This window comes from Microtus oregoni, unplaced genomic scaffold (assembly GCF_018167655.1).
Source record: "Microtus oregoni isolate MIOR12 unplaced genomic scaffold, Mior012 000036F_ref0000092, whole genome shotgun sequence".
Lineage (NCBI taxonomy): Eukaryota > Metazoa > Chordata > Mammalia > Rodentia > Cricetidae > Microtus > Microtus oregoni.
The window spans coordinates 26,523,209-26,539,055 of record NW_024543095.1 but is presented as its reverse complement, the minus strand read 5'-3'; the positions used below and the strand labels follow the sequence as shown (position 1 = coordinate 26,539,055).

The 15,847-nt window shown below is 45.5% G+C and overlaps 1 protein-coding gene across 1 annotated transcript in view; it reads left to right on the top strand.

The window, feature by feature from the left end:
- Positions 1 to 289: 289 nt before the first annotated feature.
- Oxct1 (3-oxoacid CoA-transferase 1) overlaps positions 290 to 15,847 on the top strand; it is a 116,506-nt gene continuing 100,948 nt past the window's right edge. Inside the window, exons 1-3 of the mRNA XM_041631158.1 lie at positions 290 to 596; positions 8,673 to 8,781; positions 10,131 to 10,221. Coding sequence (XP_041487092.1) covers positions 519 to 596; positions 8,673 to 8,781; positions 10,131 to 10,221 — 278 coding nt within the window. The 5' untranslated portion in view covers positions 290 to 518. The remainder of the gene's footprint in view (positions 597 to 8,672; positions 8,782 to 10,130; positions 10,222 to 15,847) is intronic.

The following is a 15,847-nucleotide window of genomic DNA, read 5'->3' as shown; positions in this document are numbered from 1 at the left end:
GTCTAGACCTGGGAGAAAAATCTTAATCCGTGACCCTTTGTACCTGTACACATTGCCGAGGCTGACGGAAAAGTAACCAGTTCAGCAAGAGACCATCCAGTCCCCTTCAAACCTGGAACCCTGGTCCCCCGCAAGCCTGGCGCTAGGGGCTTGCACACACTAGCGCCTCCTCCAGCCTAAGGTGGCGCGGCGGTGGCAGCCGAGGCGCCCGCAGATAACCCCGGCACATCCGGCCTGGGGATCTTCCCCGGGGACTCGCACTGCCAGTGGCGCGCTCCTACTCGGAGCCGTGGGCCCCTCCCTGTCTCGCGCCTTGACAAGCCAGCAGCCTGCAAGGGGCGGCACCGCTCCGAGGTCCCGAGGACGTCACGGACGGGCGGTCGAGCCTCCAGCCCGCCCCCCGGCTCGCCTTCCCTTCCCTCCAGAGCCGGTGACGCCTCCGCGGCCCCGGCAACCGGCGCTCGCACACACTCCCGCGCGCTCCGCTTCTCCACCTCCTCCCGCGCCCGGGTCCGAAGATGGCGGCTCTCAAACTCCTGTCCTCCGGCCTCCGGCTCTGCACCTCCGGCCGCAGCTCGCGGGGAGCCTGGCACAAGGTAAATCGAAGGGGAAGAGGAAGGCCACGCGCGGGAAAAGCACGGACGAGCCGCGAGCGGCGCGCGCGTCCTCTGCCCTGCCCATCCCTTCCACCTCCAGCCGGGGACCGGGCATCCGCAGCGCTGTGACCCGGGCTCGGAGACGGTGGGGGTTTCAGGCTCGCCCAAGACACGGCTGTCTGCCTGTCTGTTTGTCCGTCTGTTGTCTTTGCTTCTTCCATCCGTTTCCCCAATGGGGCGAGATGAAGGCAAGCAGGGCGTGCAGCGCTGGAGCAGTGGTCGGGGCTCTGTGCAGCGCTGCTGCGACTTGGGGGCTGCCCGCGCCCCTGGGGCTCGCCTCCCCCACCCACTTCCCCGCCTACGCCCTTGGGAAGGGTCCCCGTGGCGGCCTCCGCCCTAGAGACTGGGAGGGTTGAAGGAGCAGAGCGGGGAAGGGCGGCGCACCGAGGCTTGCGCCCCACCTGAGGGAGCTGCAGGCGTCGGCGCCGGCTGAGGCCCAGAACCCCCGACCGGGCTAACCGCTGCTGGCTCAAGTTCACCGCCAAGTGGGCGGATGCTGTGTGCGGCGGGGGCGGACTGCCGCTCCATCCTCCCCTTCCCTATATGGCGGTAGAAAGGGGAACCCGGACTGGAGCGCTCCGTCACGGGGCGCCTAGCCTGCCAAGCGGTTGGAAGTGGATGGAGAACTGGCTGTGCTCCGCTTCAGTCTGCTAACGCCGCCCTTGCTTACTTGGTGACCCCCAGATCCAGATTAGAGACATGCAATTTTCAAAGTCCTTAAAAAAATACCTTGAGCAATTACACTCCCACAGCTCCCCCGAGCTAGTACCCAGAGATGCCCTCCTAGCGGATCAGCGGGTGGTGGGTGGTTTTGCTGGTGCACTATCTTTTCTGTAAGCACACATTCAGGTTGGGTTTCAGTGTGGGTCCAAGAAACTGAGTGCTGGACAAGAATTCAGCTCCAGGCAAGTGGCTTCACCACGGTGGGTTCAGTTTGCTCATGAACCTCTTCTTTGAACAAGAAAACGAAGTGTTTTATTTGGTGATGTTTCAGATTGTAGCTCTGAGCTGAAGAGTGCATTGCGCAGGGCACGTTCTTGCTCACTATGTGTATACTCTGAACCCCTTTCTTTCCCTGTTGCTCATTTTCTTGCTGGAGAAGTCATCAAGTTTCTCCCACATGTCCTAGGGAATGCTTCAGAACTGAAGTATTGCATTATTAAATTCCTCATGGGAGGCATTTTGGTAATTGCATATAGATTTAGATAAATAAGACATTAAGAGAGAATTTGACCTTCTGCAAGTGATGGAGCAGAAGCCAAAACCAGGACACAGGGATGTCCTTGGGCCAAGGTCGAAAACATTCTTTTGGTAGTACACGTTTGTCTGAGTATAATTTATTCACCTCTAGCCTACCCCACTTTCAATATAATCATTAAACCATTTCCCAAGCCAGCACACCTCCAGGTGGATGAGCTATAGTTATGGGTTTTTCTGTCTCTGATTAAAAGTTCGTGGCAGGGTTCAAAGTTAGGCTGTCTGGAGTATTCTCCCAGCTCCTGCATTGGTCTTGGGGCGTAGCACTTGGCACCCCACCTCTGTTGTACTGTGTAACTTTGGGACCTTGTTATAGGCCGGTTCTTTGTCTCCCTCAACATCACATACTGCTCCGTCAAAGAATACTCCTTTAATATGTGCACGAGATACCTGCGGGTAGCTTAAGTAACCTTGAATGTTTTCCAGCTAAAATATGGCCAACAGGTAAACCGAGATTGTTATTAAAAATGCTTTTATGGTTTTGTTTTGGGAAGCAGGATCTTACTATGTGGCCTAGGAAGGCTTGGCACCCATGATCCTTTTGCTTCAACTTGCAGAATGCTGTAATTACAGGTGTGGCCTTATTTACCATTGTCTGGCTTGAAAAAAGGAAAAAGAAGTGTTTCTTTCTTTCTTTGTTTATCTCCCCCTCCCCCATAGTGAGCAAGTTTGTTGTCTGAAACTTTAGCATGACTCAGGGTTGCCTGAAGACTTTTAAATCTGATTGCTGTGCCACCTCCAAGGTTTCTGATTTGGAAGGTACTAAGTGGACCCATTCACCCAGACCATGGATCGATTCCTCTTGGCAGAGATGCCACACTCTTCGTGCCAAGCTCATATGCTCCCATTCACCTTTTCCTCCTAACTGGTTTTCTTTGCCTCTTTCCGTGACTTCTCTTCCCCAGTTCTGTTTGCCAAACTTCGACACGAAGGTAGGCAATGACCTGTGTCATGATTTCTTCAACAGCACCGAGGTGACAACATTACCTCTTGGGTGTATAGTTCTCTATCATGAAGGTAATGCTTACATATATTTTTAAAAGTGTGTTTGGGGCCAGCAAGATGGATTGGCGGACAATGGCGTTTCATTAAGTCTGATAACCCATCTTTGATCTCTAGGACTTACATGGTAGAAGAGCGAACTGAAAGTTGTCCTCTCACCTCCACAGGGACACGGTGACACATCCCTTCCCTACCCAGATACAAACGTAAAGAACATAGTCAAAATCTAAAGCGTACTTTTAAAATGTGTTTGGTGTCTTTTCATCCCAAAGTGTAATTTCACTAAATTCTCAACTGTTGGGTGAAAAGGGAAAGAGATGTCGGGGAAAGAAGTAACAGTGGCAGTGAACAGCTAGAAAGGAAGTCATGAGATGAAGTTTAGGTTCAGTCGTGGAGTAAGAAAGATTCCAGAGGTTAGGCCAAAGGACATGATGAAGGTCAACATAGAGGATGAAGGGAGAAACGTTAAACAGAAAAGTATTTTCCACTCTTAAGGATTTTGTTTCTTTCATTAAAGTACCTAATCATTATGTTCCTCCCTCCCTTAATATCAAAAATTAGTATCACAACAAAATGGGGTTCTGCTGAAAGTAGGAGAGTAGAAAATAAGGTACTTTGTCACGAGAAGCTTATCCCCAGAGTAAGTCCCCCACATTCCCTTAGGTACTGTGTGCAAACGCGAAAGTCGTTTATGTCTTTATTTATTTGGCACTGACACACAAACTTTTTCTCCCCAGGAATGATCTCATGAAGCCCAGGCTAGCCTCAAACACTGTGTAACCAAGGCTGACCTTCAATTTCTGATCCTTTGGCTTCTAGTGCGGGGTTGCCGGTGTCCTCCTGGGGCTCTCTAGGGCTTTGTTCAGGCGGTGCTGAGCAAGCCTTCCACCACCGAGTTTGTTTTTTCAAAACACCATTTAGGATATAGACTATATTGGACGGAAGAGGCTAACTAGGTAGCTTAAATAGCCTCTTTAGACTTGCCTACCTGAGGAGAAAAGGTAGATGTTATCAGAGATACACTTTTCCCCCAGTTGCCTAATCTTAGGAGGTGACTGCCAGGGACCTGGGTATTTCTTGTCTCTCAGAGACACAGTGTGAACAGGGAAGCAGGGGCAAAATGGGTGAAGAGGGCAAATTCAAAAGCCTCCAGTAAGGGGCTGTCTTTGCAGACCCTAAAGTGTTTCCTGGGCTTTGGTTTTTGAAGATTCTCTGTGGTACAGTTAGCCACGGGCATTGGGTTTCCTCAGTGCCCCACTGACTGCACCAGTTCCTGGCTTGCCAAGTCATCTCCGATTTTGCAGACCGGCAAACAGGATTGCTAATGAGATTAACGTATGGCTGGATAGTAGTGTGTGTTTGCTGTCCCAGCTGCTTGGGATTGAGGCAGGAGGATTGCTTAAGGATAGGACTTTGAGACTAGCCAGACCCACAGAGTGAGGTATTTGTAGTGAGGAGGATTAATTTTTTGCAACATTAATTGTAGCATGATGGCCATGTTGCAAATTTTCTGTATGAAATCATTGGTTGGGGAGAGGGCAGGCAGGGAGTGGTGAGGTTAAAAATTAAACTGCAATAAATGACAGCCTGATTTTACTGTCTTAGCTGGGAATAGAAAAAAGGTGTCACTTCCCAAAGGTGAATGACATCCCTAGGAATTTCCTGTAGTCCAGCAGAGGGCTTCTTTTCTAACTGTATCATGGGAGAGAATGGACAGTTTTCATCTTTAGACACTGTGCAAGCTCCTCACCTGGCTTTGACCAAAAGTAGCACCTCTCTACAAAGGCACAGCCAGTGGTTAAATGATTCTGACACATTCGTTCAGTCTTGGTTGAACTGGAATTTGACACAAGGGTACTTTTGACCCCAGGAGTATGTGGCACGTTAGATCATACTGTCTCCCAGAATTGGTGGCTAATTTTCTGACACCATAAAAATGATTTATTGAAAGTTGATTTCTTGGAACTAGCTCTGGTGGTGCACGCCTTTAATCCCAGCACCCGGGAGGCAGAGGCAGGCGGATCTCTGTGAGTTTGAGCCAGCCTGGTCTACAAGAGCTAGTTCCAGGACAGGCTCCAAAGCTACAGAGAAACCCTTTCTTGAAGAACCACAAAAAGCTGATTTCTTAATAAATAGTACATAAATATTAAATGCCAATAAAGCATACATTGACAAATATTAATTCGTATGAATAATGAAAAAAATCAAATGCTTATGAAGTTCCTTATGATCTTAGGCTCATATTACATTCCCTGGAAATATGTCACTTTACTGTTTGTTTTTAAGATTTTACTTTTATGTAGGTCTCTGTGTGTCATGAGTTTGTATGCATGCATGTGTGCCTGCTGAGCATCCCTTGGAACTACAGTGACAGACTTTGGATCCCTCAGAACTATAGTCGCAGACAGTTGTGAGCGCCACCTGATGGTCTCACAAGCATACCATCTGCAAGCGATCTCTCCAGCCTACCTTACTGAGTGTTGAATTTTGGCCGTATGGGTACATTCCTAACAACCTCCCACATCAGTTGAACCCAGGGTCCTTTGCTTACTAGGAAAGCATTTTGCTACTGAACTACATCTTCAGAGCCACTTCCACCTTTTCTAAAATATTTCTGGCAGGTTTCTTTCCTTTCTCTTTTTCCTTCTTTTCTTTCTTTTTTTCAGAGTGGGGAAAGCTGCTGGGTAATTAGTGCTGATGGTAATTAGTGCTGTGACAATACTAATTACCAGCTACTACAAAAGGATGGGGTTCGTGCCCTGTGGCTCTGTGCTTTGAAGGCTTTGGGGGTACACAGGGGAACTGAATCCTCCTTCCGCAGGCTCTCTGTGGAATTCCACAGAGAAGCATTTCAAGGTGACCTCACCTTTCAGCCTGTCTGGGTGTAGATGAATGCTTTCATTTTCTTCCGGATCCTGCTGAGGCCTGGACTCTTTATTCTGAGACAGAGATAATGACAGCAGAGTTACACAGTACAGAACAGGACTCTCATAAAGATTTGTTGTGTGTAAATAACAAGGCAGAGCAATAGAGGATCTCTAGAAAACATGGACAAACACCTTGTGGTGGAAGGACCATGTGACAGGAAGCTGGGACCCAAGTCTGCCACTCAGTCTTTACCAAAGTTTTGAGTATATTGCATCCACAAGTTTAGTGTGGAATACTCTTATGTCCTACATATTCAATCTATGAAACTTTTTTTAAAAAGATTTTTTAAAATTGTGTTTGTGTGTGTATGTGTCTGTGTGTATTTGTGTCAGCATAGGCTAGAAGCATCAGATCCTCTGGAGCTGGAGTTACAAGCAGTTGTGAGCTGCCCAACATTGTCTTGGCAAGAGCAGCAGATGCTCTTACCCATTAAACCCTCTCTCCAGCCCTCTGGTCTTGTATTTTGAGACTGAATCACATGCTGTTTGTTTCCCAGGCTAAGCTGTAACTTGTTACGTAGTTCAGGCTAGCAATCATTCTGCGTCAGCCTCCTCTGGGCTGGAATTATAGGGCCAGCATGTGTGTATTCAATCTTTCAGACTTTTTATTTCTGAGACCTAAACTAACTCCACCCCCCTGTCGTGTGTGTGTGTGTGTGTGTGTGTGTGTGTGCGCGTGTGCGCGTGCATGCGTGCGTGCGTGTGTGTGTTTAAAACAGAAGCAAATAAAATCTTACTTGTGAGACCAGGAAAGGAAGAAACTTCTTTGTGGTTAAGTCCTTCAGAGTCCTTGTCCTTCCCTCTGCTTATGTCCCAGGCTTTGGGCAGTGCTCAAGCTCCTCACCTGACCATGACCAAAATAGAAACTTGAAGGGACAAAAGTCATGTGACCATGTGTGTCACCTCAACCTTTTTAGCACGCATTCGACTTTCTCTGTGTGGACCCTTTACATGGTCTTTTGTACTAATTGACAGGTACTTAAAAAAATGAAAGTAGTTTCTGGAGGAAAGAAAGAATGCTAGTTCTTGCCCACCTCAGGTTGTGGCTGTTTGCAGTTCCGTCGGGGAGTCGAGTGGGTGTGTCTTTCTGGCCGGGCTTGTTAAAATGGCAGTATATCGGGGTTCAGCTGTTATTCTCCCCACTTCCTCTTTCTTCGGATTAAACACATAATGGAAATAAAGCATGGCATTGTTAATATGGGCCATTAGTTACCATAGAATCGATTGCCTCCTTTTCCCTTGCCCATATTGTGGATGGAGCCTACAGGGCAATAACTTACACCTGGTTTCATGAATGTTCGCTGGATGACTCATTTGAGGTCCATATTGCTCACTATAACAGACACCTGAGACTGGGTACTTATAAAAGAAGTTCGTATAGCTCGTAGTTAGATGGAGACCCACAGCCCACAGTTTGGTGACTGTATCTGGCGAGAGCATTGTGCTGCTTTACAACACTGCGGAGGAGCAGAGGGACAAGCGGCTGTGCAGGATAGGCAGCCTCGCTTAGGAAAAGCCTGGCTGTGACAGCCAGCAATTCCGTGCAGCAAGAGCGGAAACTTGCTGGCTCCTCCAAGGAGGAAGCCGGTCGCATTCATGCCTATACCATGCTCACACTCCTCCATGAAAGTCCTACCGCTTCTCAACAGTGTTGACACGGGGACCCGGTTCTGATGTGGACTGAGGAGGTGACAACCCCGCTACAGATCGTAGTGTGCCCAGTTAGTTCTCCTCCCTGTCGTGATAGTTTGCTGCTTTGCCTTCAGCTTCTGGGACAGCGGCACAGGGGAGTGAGCCCTCTGGCGTGCTGCTCCTCACTTGTCTCCTTAGAGTTCTCCCAGCACTTAGGACTGACCACACTGTACTTCCCCAGAGAGCCGTAGTCCTACCATAGTGTGGATAAATGGCACAGAACTTGGTGCAGGTAGGTTCTCAGTATTTATCAGCTGACTAGAAAACTAGGTTACTGTGAGAGATGGGTGACTGAGCACACATTGTGGATTTATATCCCAGTATATGATGCGAGTTCTCTACTTTTTTAAAAAACATTTTCTTTCGATTTTTTTTGTAGCTTTGGAGCCTGTCCTAGAACGCTCTCTGTAAATCAGGCTGTCCTTGAACTCACAGAGATCCACCTGCCTCTGCCTTCCAAGTGCTGGGGTTAAAGGTGTACGCCACCACTGCCCGGCAAGCTATCTACTTTTATTCTTTTGGGTTGTGGTCGTGTGAGCCAGCTGGACCTTCCGCCATGTAATAGAAGATGTAGATCACAAGGTACCCTGGTGAGAACCTGTCAGTAGGGCATGTCCATCCTGTCAAAGATAAACCATTTAACGCCCAACTCTTGACAGATAGAGTTGTATCAGAGAAGCAAAGTAAAATGACATCACAGAGGTGACATCACAGAGGTTAGAAAGTGAAGGAGTTGGGAAAATGTCGGTCAAAGGACACTACGTTTCAGCTTGATCAGAGAAGTAACTTAGGAAATGTGTTCTATGCCTGGTGATGAGCAGTAGCCATCCTGGAAAACTCTGGAGCAGTTGTGAAATATTCTTACCACAAAGAGTGATGTGAAGTGATGTTGTGTGAGAAAGCTCCAGTTAGTCATTTTGTAATGTCTACGTGTATCGGAATGTGATGCTATCTACCGTAAACATATTGTGCTTGTTAATTAAAAACACAAAGATGCTAAAAGGATTAATGAAGTTATCACATAGAGATATACATATATGCACACACACATGTATCTACACGTCTGTGGAATCATTTGTTTCTTGTGTAAAGTGAAGCTGCAAATGATCGTTCACTGGAAATGTTTTTAACGTTCCAGGGGTGTGTCCGCTACTTTTCTGTCAGTACCCGTCGCCACACCAAATTTTACACAGATCCGGTGGAAGCTGTCAAAGATATCCCTAATGGTGCAACCTTGCTGGTTGGCGGTAAGTAAAGGCACGCCGGCTTTCCTTTCGAGGGTCGCGTGACAGAGCTGTAGAGATCCAAAGCCCCAGTTCTTCTGTCATTTACCTCTTACTCACTCGCTGTCCTTTCCATGACATGCGTGACACTCTGTTCCAGTCTCTTCCTGAGAGATGCCGCTGCACGTTTTTACCTGAGAAGCTGGAGGTTCATGTGCTAGTGTCTTATCAAGAGTTGTGATGGGGGGCTGGAGAGATGGCTCAGTGGTTAAGAGTACTGACTGCTCCTCCCGGGGACCCGGGTTCAGTTCCCAGCACCCACATGGCAGCTCACAACTGTCTGAAGATCCAGTTGCAGGGGATCTGATACCTTCACACCAATGCACATAAAATAAAATCAATAAGCCATAAAAAATATTTAAAAAAAAAGTTGTGATGGATCCCTGAATCCCTGGGAATGCTGGTGAACTTGAAACACATGCCTCATCTCGTCAGTTACTCTAGCCCAGTGGCTTTCAGCCTATGGGTTGTGACGCTTTTACAGGGGTCGCCTAAGAACATTGGAAACCACAGATATTGACGTTATGATTCATAACTATTAAAATTAAAATTATGAAGTAGCAATGAAATCATTTTATGGTTGAGGTCACGACAACATGAGGAACTGTATTATAGGGTTGCAGCCTTAGGAAGGTTGAGAACCACTGCTCCAATCACTCTGTATTGCTCCTGATTTGTTGAGCTGAAGAGCATAGGACTCTGTCATTGAGTCTCGTCCCCCTCCACCCCCATATTCTGTTTCTGCTACTTCTTTGGGATGTCTTTTGTGATCACTGCCTCAGACTTAATTACACTTAACTTCCTGATCCTTATACATAGAATCAAGACTTATTTTACGGCTGGTCTTTGTTTATTCATTCAAATTGGGAAGTTATTGAATGTCCATCTTAAATCCTATACTCTTGGAATAACTTTAAAGATCTATGAAATGAAAGTTATTAGCTTAGGGTTCTAGTTCTGTAAAATACACTAACTCAGATGTATAAAAATACGTGCTTAAATAAACAACTGGATATGGTTTGTATTATGAAGGGGGATAATAGTACACATGTCATATATAAACTGATTACGTTTGGCCTTAACTTGTTCAAAGCCTTGACAATGGTGTCTGGTGATATGTAATGGTTTGAAACTTTGAGATCTGGTAATATGACTGATGGCTCTTTAGTGAATTGATAAGGTATAGTTGTGTATTTTGCTTATTATGTTTAACAAAATGCTTTGTGACTCTTCTCTTTTATTGAGAATAATAACAGATGTATCTTGAAAGAACATTACCTCTGCACAGATGGTTTCCCTGTTGGGTTTTGTAGGTTTTGGGCTGTGTGGAATCCCAGAAAATCTTATAGGCGCTTTATTGAAGACGGGAGTGAAGGATCTAACTGCAGTCAGCAACAATGCGGGGTGAGTGGATCTCTGAAACGATTAGCTAGAAAGAAATGCTAGTTTAAAAATTACCTGAAAAGTTCATCAGTTTCAAGTGGTCAGTCCTAAGCATGTGTATACCCAAGGAACACCAAATGGACTCAGTAGGATCTCTCTCTCTCTCTCTCTCTCTCTCTCTCTCTCTCTCTCTCTATCTCATCTCTATCTCTATCTCTCATCTATCTATGTATCTGTAACAGTTTCAGAAGAAGAGGTCATAAATCCAAGATGGAGTATGGGGAGGGGAAAGGAGAAGTTGGATGGGGGTGGTGGTAGAAGTAACGTAAATAGTGTATTCATATATAAAATTATCAAAGCATATAAAAAGTCTATAAATGAAATTAAATTTGCCTCCATTTATAAGAGTAATCTCTTCAATCCTCAAAAGAGAGTGGCAAATTAGATATGGTGGCACATGCTTGCAATTTCATCACTGAGTAATCTGGGGATGATAATACATTCAGTACCAGCATGATCTGTTTGCCAAGCAGTGAGACTCACCTCTCACAGAACAGGAAAGTTGGTCATGAGGTCAAGAATGGAAGGTCATAGTTTTGTTTTTGTTTCTTAACTTGTAGCACTGTGATTGAACTTAGGACCCTGGGCATGCTATGCAAGTGCTCTACCTCTGAGCTATATCTCAACCTTCTTTTTCACTAAATCTCGCAGCCTAGTCCTGGACTTTCTCTGTATCCTAGGGAGTTTGGATTAAAGAGATCATAATTAGTGAGTTTCCTGACTCAGCCTTCGAAGCAGGTGGAATTGTAGGCCTATGCCATCAGGCCCAACCAAGTTACACTTTGATGCCATGTTTCATAATCATAAGAAAAGATACTTCGTTTAGCCTGCCTTAAATAAATATGTAAACTAATGCTTATATCTTTATCTGATTTACTTTTTTTTAAATGTAAAATATATGTAAAACAATTGTAAAGAAAGTCAGAATAAAAAAAATTTAAAGATGGTCTTTTATGCTCTTTGGTATTATAGGCCATTATGTATAAAGCAAGTCAGACATCAATTTGAAATCGTTTCAAGTTTTTTCTTTTGATTTTATCATTCCTCCAGATGCTATATAAAGAAAAATGTAGATCATCAAAAATGTTGCTGGTCTTGATGGGATGTGAAGGACATGCTATCAGTTTAGCAGTAGGATTGTAGGACAAAGTGGTCATAAAAAGCCATTGTTTTAAAAAGGCCATGCTCATGTTGGGACATGTAGTGATGTCAGAAAAAGCTATCTGTATGCAAAGTGGTAAGTCATTGGCACCCTTTCAACAAATGGATGAAGACTTTAAGAATCTTAAGATGTTTTGAATTAGCAAGCTGGCTTATTATACAGGCTTTGAGAATAAACAGCGCAGATTATCTTGGAAGAGAGTGATGGAAAGAGATCATTATTTTATGTAAGGACTGTCAAAGTCTCAGAAATGCTTACCTTGTGTTGCATGACACTTGTCATGGGGAGGTGTGAACAAATGTCTCCTCCATCCGGGTAGGGGAGTGATGGTGGACCAGAGTGATGATACCACTGACATCTAGCTTGATGAACCGGAGAGTTTATTGGAGTTACTTACGGGAATATGGGTAGGGTTACTTACCAGAGCATAGACCATTTAAAGGTATCCACAAAAGTGCATTGCAGCGTGGGTGTTGACTCATGGGAGTTGGAGCCCTGGAGTGCTCTCCCTGACTTGCAGAGAGCCCTACAGGTTGGAGAATCTTTTCAACAGTCCTTACTAATATAACCTTGGGGTGGGAGGGGCCAAGTGAACCTGGTAAATTTCAGGAACTCCTTGAGACTTGTGAGGTTTTTTTTTTTCTGGGTCTTAATAGGTCTCTTTAAAACTTCCTTTGTTTTAACGAGCTTCCTTCCAGCATGGAGTCTTTCAGTCCAGAGGAGGTTGCTATATATAACACTTTTGTATGATGTATTAAGTGTTAGCCTTGATGAGAAAAATGCTGCTTTAGGATCACCCTTCTGAATATTTGATATTGTTGATTAAAAGATTGAAAAAGCTGAGAATTCAATGATTTTTTTGATGAACTTTGTGTGAAACCAGTGTAAACCAAAACTTTCACAGTAAACTGTATGTCAACCATTTAACTCCAGAGCCAAAAGAAAAATGGATGTATTATGATTTACATGCTACTTTCTTCCAGACAAGTATTTTGGGTTATAGATGTAAAAAAATGGGATCTAGAGGACTCCTTGCTTATATGTGGACGCTTCATACTACTAGATAATCCTTAAGTATGTGTACTTCTGATTTCTTGTACATTGTACTAGTTAGGTACAGGATAATTTTGAGGGTGCAGTGAGTAGTAGTCCCTACTTGAAATAAACATTCTAGTTGTGTGCCGGTGTCTTCAAACCTAGAATGAAAAGGATGTGGACTTTGTGCTGTGCCCTGTTCCTTTTCTGTTTTTACAGCCACAGCTCTGGTGACCTCACTGAGCCGATACTGGCCATGCTGTCTTGACTGTGAGCATTCTGTAGGGTTTTGTTATTTGCCTTGGGAAGGTCTAATGATGTCCTGAGATGCATACTTACGTTCATGTGCTTAGTTCATGGAAGGTTTTATTTGTACCGTGGTTGACTGAACCTTACATCCAAATATAGCATTTTCCTTTATTTTGTATTTCTGATAATTATAAATTGTATGACTGAGATTAAAACATGAAATGAAAGCAAAGGAAATAAAGTTTCCCCAATACTTACATTCTTAAAATAATTATTGCCAATAAGTGAGATTTTAGAAAATAGATATTTGAGATTGTTTTGTTGTTATAGTTGTTGGTTTCTTTTTGATTAATTTTCTTTTACTCTCTCTATTTATTCTTTGCATCTTTCACATCATGCATTTTCAGCCTATTCATTTCCCTGTCCCTTCATATCTGCCCTTGCAATCCACCCCAAAATACAATACAATTTAAGAGAAAAAGACAAAAGAAAAGAAAAAAAGAAAGGAAAGAAATCTCATCATGGAAGCCATAGACATAGTGAGTTACACAGTAAACCCTCATATCCATACTTGCAAGTGTTATTGTAAAGAGTTGTTGGTCTGGTTAGAGGCCTCTGGTTTCTGCTACACTATCGATGCTGGACCCTCACTGGGACTTCTCTTGGATATCCTGTTGTTGCCCTGGATCTCCTGTCATGGAGATCCTGAAGCTTGGGGTCTGCAGGCCTGATCCCTTCACGTGCTCCAGCAGATTACAGGTGGGGTGGGTCAACTCAGCCTTGGTTCTGGATTTGAGTAGTTGCAGGGTTGGTTAGCCCACCAGCTTTCCCCTTTCCTCACCACCGAGATGAACTCTCCAGCATTTCCCACACCTGATCCCAGCTCATCTCTTGCAGCAATGAGCAGGGGTGTGACCAGTTCTAGTCTGATGCCCAGGCAAGGTGCAGGGGCCACCCACCCCAGTGCTTCAGCTGACGAGGGGCAGGAGTAGCTCTCCTATTCTTATTACCTCAGCTCTCCCACTCCTCACAGGCAGTGATGGGTAGAGTGCATCTCTCCCCCACCCACACCATATAGCAGATGAGGGACGGTATAGTAATAGGAGCGGCGGGGCTGTGTCCCCAGCACCCCGGCCGCCTGGCTAGCTTATGCCCCGAAATAACAACACACAAATTGTATTCATTTAAACACTGCTTGGCCCTTTAGCTCTAGCCCTTACTGGCTAATTCTGATATCCTGATCAACCCATCTCTAATAATCTGTGAGCACTGGTCTTACCGGGAAGATTTCTAGCCTACATCCATCCTGTGTAGGAGCTTCATCGCATGTGTCTGCCCGGGAGCGGGACATGGTGTCTCTGCTCCAGCGAGCAGAGCTGTTGAGTCTGAGCTCACTTCCTCTTCCTCCCAGCATTCTGTTCTGTTTACTCCTCCCACCTATGTTTTAACCTAGGAGGGCCAAGCAGTTTCTTTATTGCTTAACCAGTGAAATCAACAGATTGATATATGACACTCCCACATCAGGACGGTCCAGACCTTCCATGGTCATGGTCTCAGGCCGGTTCACCCGTACCCCTTTCAATAGGGTCAGCTCTGCTCTGATGCCCAGGCAAGGTGCAGGGCCCACTTTCTTGAGTGCTGTAGCTGGTAGGGGGAAGAGATGGCTCTGCTTTTAAAGGCTAAGCTCACAACCAAAATTATAAAGCTTTTCTTTTCTTCTTCTGTTTAAGACTGGGTTTTGCTGTGTAGTCCTGGCTGTTCTAGAACTCGCTCTGTAGACCAGGCTGGCACTGAACTCAAGGATCCACCTGCCTCTGCCTCCCGAGTGCTCGGATCAAAGGTGCCACCACGTCTGTCTTCAAGAATTTAAATTTCAGATTCAGAAATGAAATATTTTCAGAAGGTAGATGCCTTTTGTGCAATATCCATTTTGGTTTACATCTCTATAGATTACTGACTTTAGAGTTCTTTTTATTATTATTTTATAAATAATGCCATTCAAAATTTCCACTTTCTCCTCTCCTCCCACTTCCCTCCCCCCCTCACCCTTTCCCCTCCTCCTCCAGTCCTAAGAGAGGGCTGGGTACCCTGCCCTGTGGGAAGTCCAAGGCCTTTCCCACTCCATCCAGGCCTAGGAAGGTATGCATATAAATAGACTAGGATCCCAAAAAGCCAGTACATGCAGTAGAGACAAATCCCAGTGCCATTATCCTTGGCTTCTCAGTCTGCCCCAATTGTCAGCCACATTCGGATGGTCCAGTTTGATCCGCATGCTCGTTCAGTCCCAGTCCAGCTGGATTTGGTGAGATCCCATTACACATCAGGCACACTGTCTCAGTGGGTGAACCAACCTCTTGTGGTCCTGACTTCCTTGCTCATATTCTCCCTACTTCTGCTCTTCAACTGGACCTTGGGAGCTCAGTCCAGTGCTCTGATGTGGGTCTCTGTCTCTATTTCCATCTGTCACCAGATGAAGGTTCTATGGTGATATTCAGTCTGACTATGGGACAAAACTAGTTCAGGCACCCTCTCCTCCACTGCCCAGGGTCCTAGCTGGGGACATCCCCATGACACCTGGGAACCCCTTTAGAGCCAAGCCTTTTACCAACCCCCAAATGGCTCCTGAATGAGATAACCCAGACCCAAAAATATGAATATGGTATGTACTCACTCATTAGTGGTTTCTATCCATAAACAAAGTACATTGAGCCTATAGTTTGTGATCCTAGAGAAGCTAAGTGATGAGGTGAACCCAAAGAAAAACATATGTAGATCCTCCTGGAAATTGGAAGCAGACAAGATGGCCAGGCAAAAGTTGGGAGCAGGGGAGTGGGGGTGGAGAGGGAGGGAAGAAAGGGAGAGAGAAGGGAGAAGGGAAGGGTTGGGGAGAGCTTGGGGGAGTGGGATGTTTGAGATGGAGGAAGGACAGATATGGGAGCAGGGAAGAAGATAGCTTTAGAGTTCTTTTAGCCACTGAAATGTCTGAAGTCCTATGAAATCGAGAATTTTCTTTCTTTAGGTTGGAGAAATGTTGGCTTCTGATGGCAAGCAGTGCCTCCCGTCGGAGAGTCCATCAGCATCATCTTCAGTATCAAGGGGCACAGAGGCTCTTCCATACTCACTTCCCTGTTAGAAATGGGG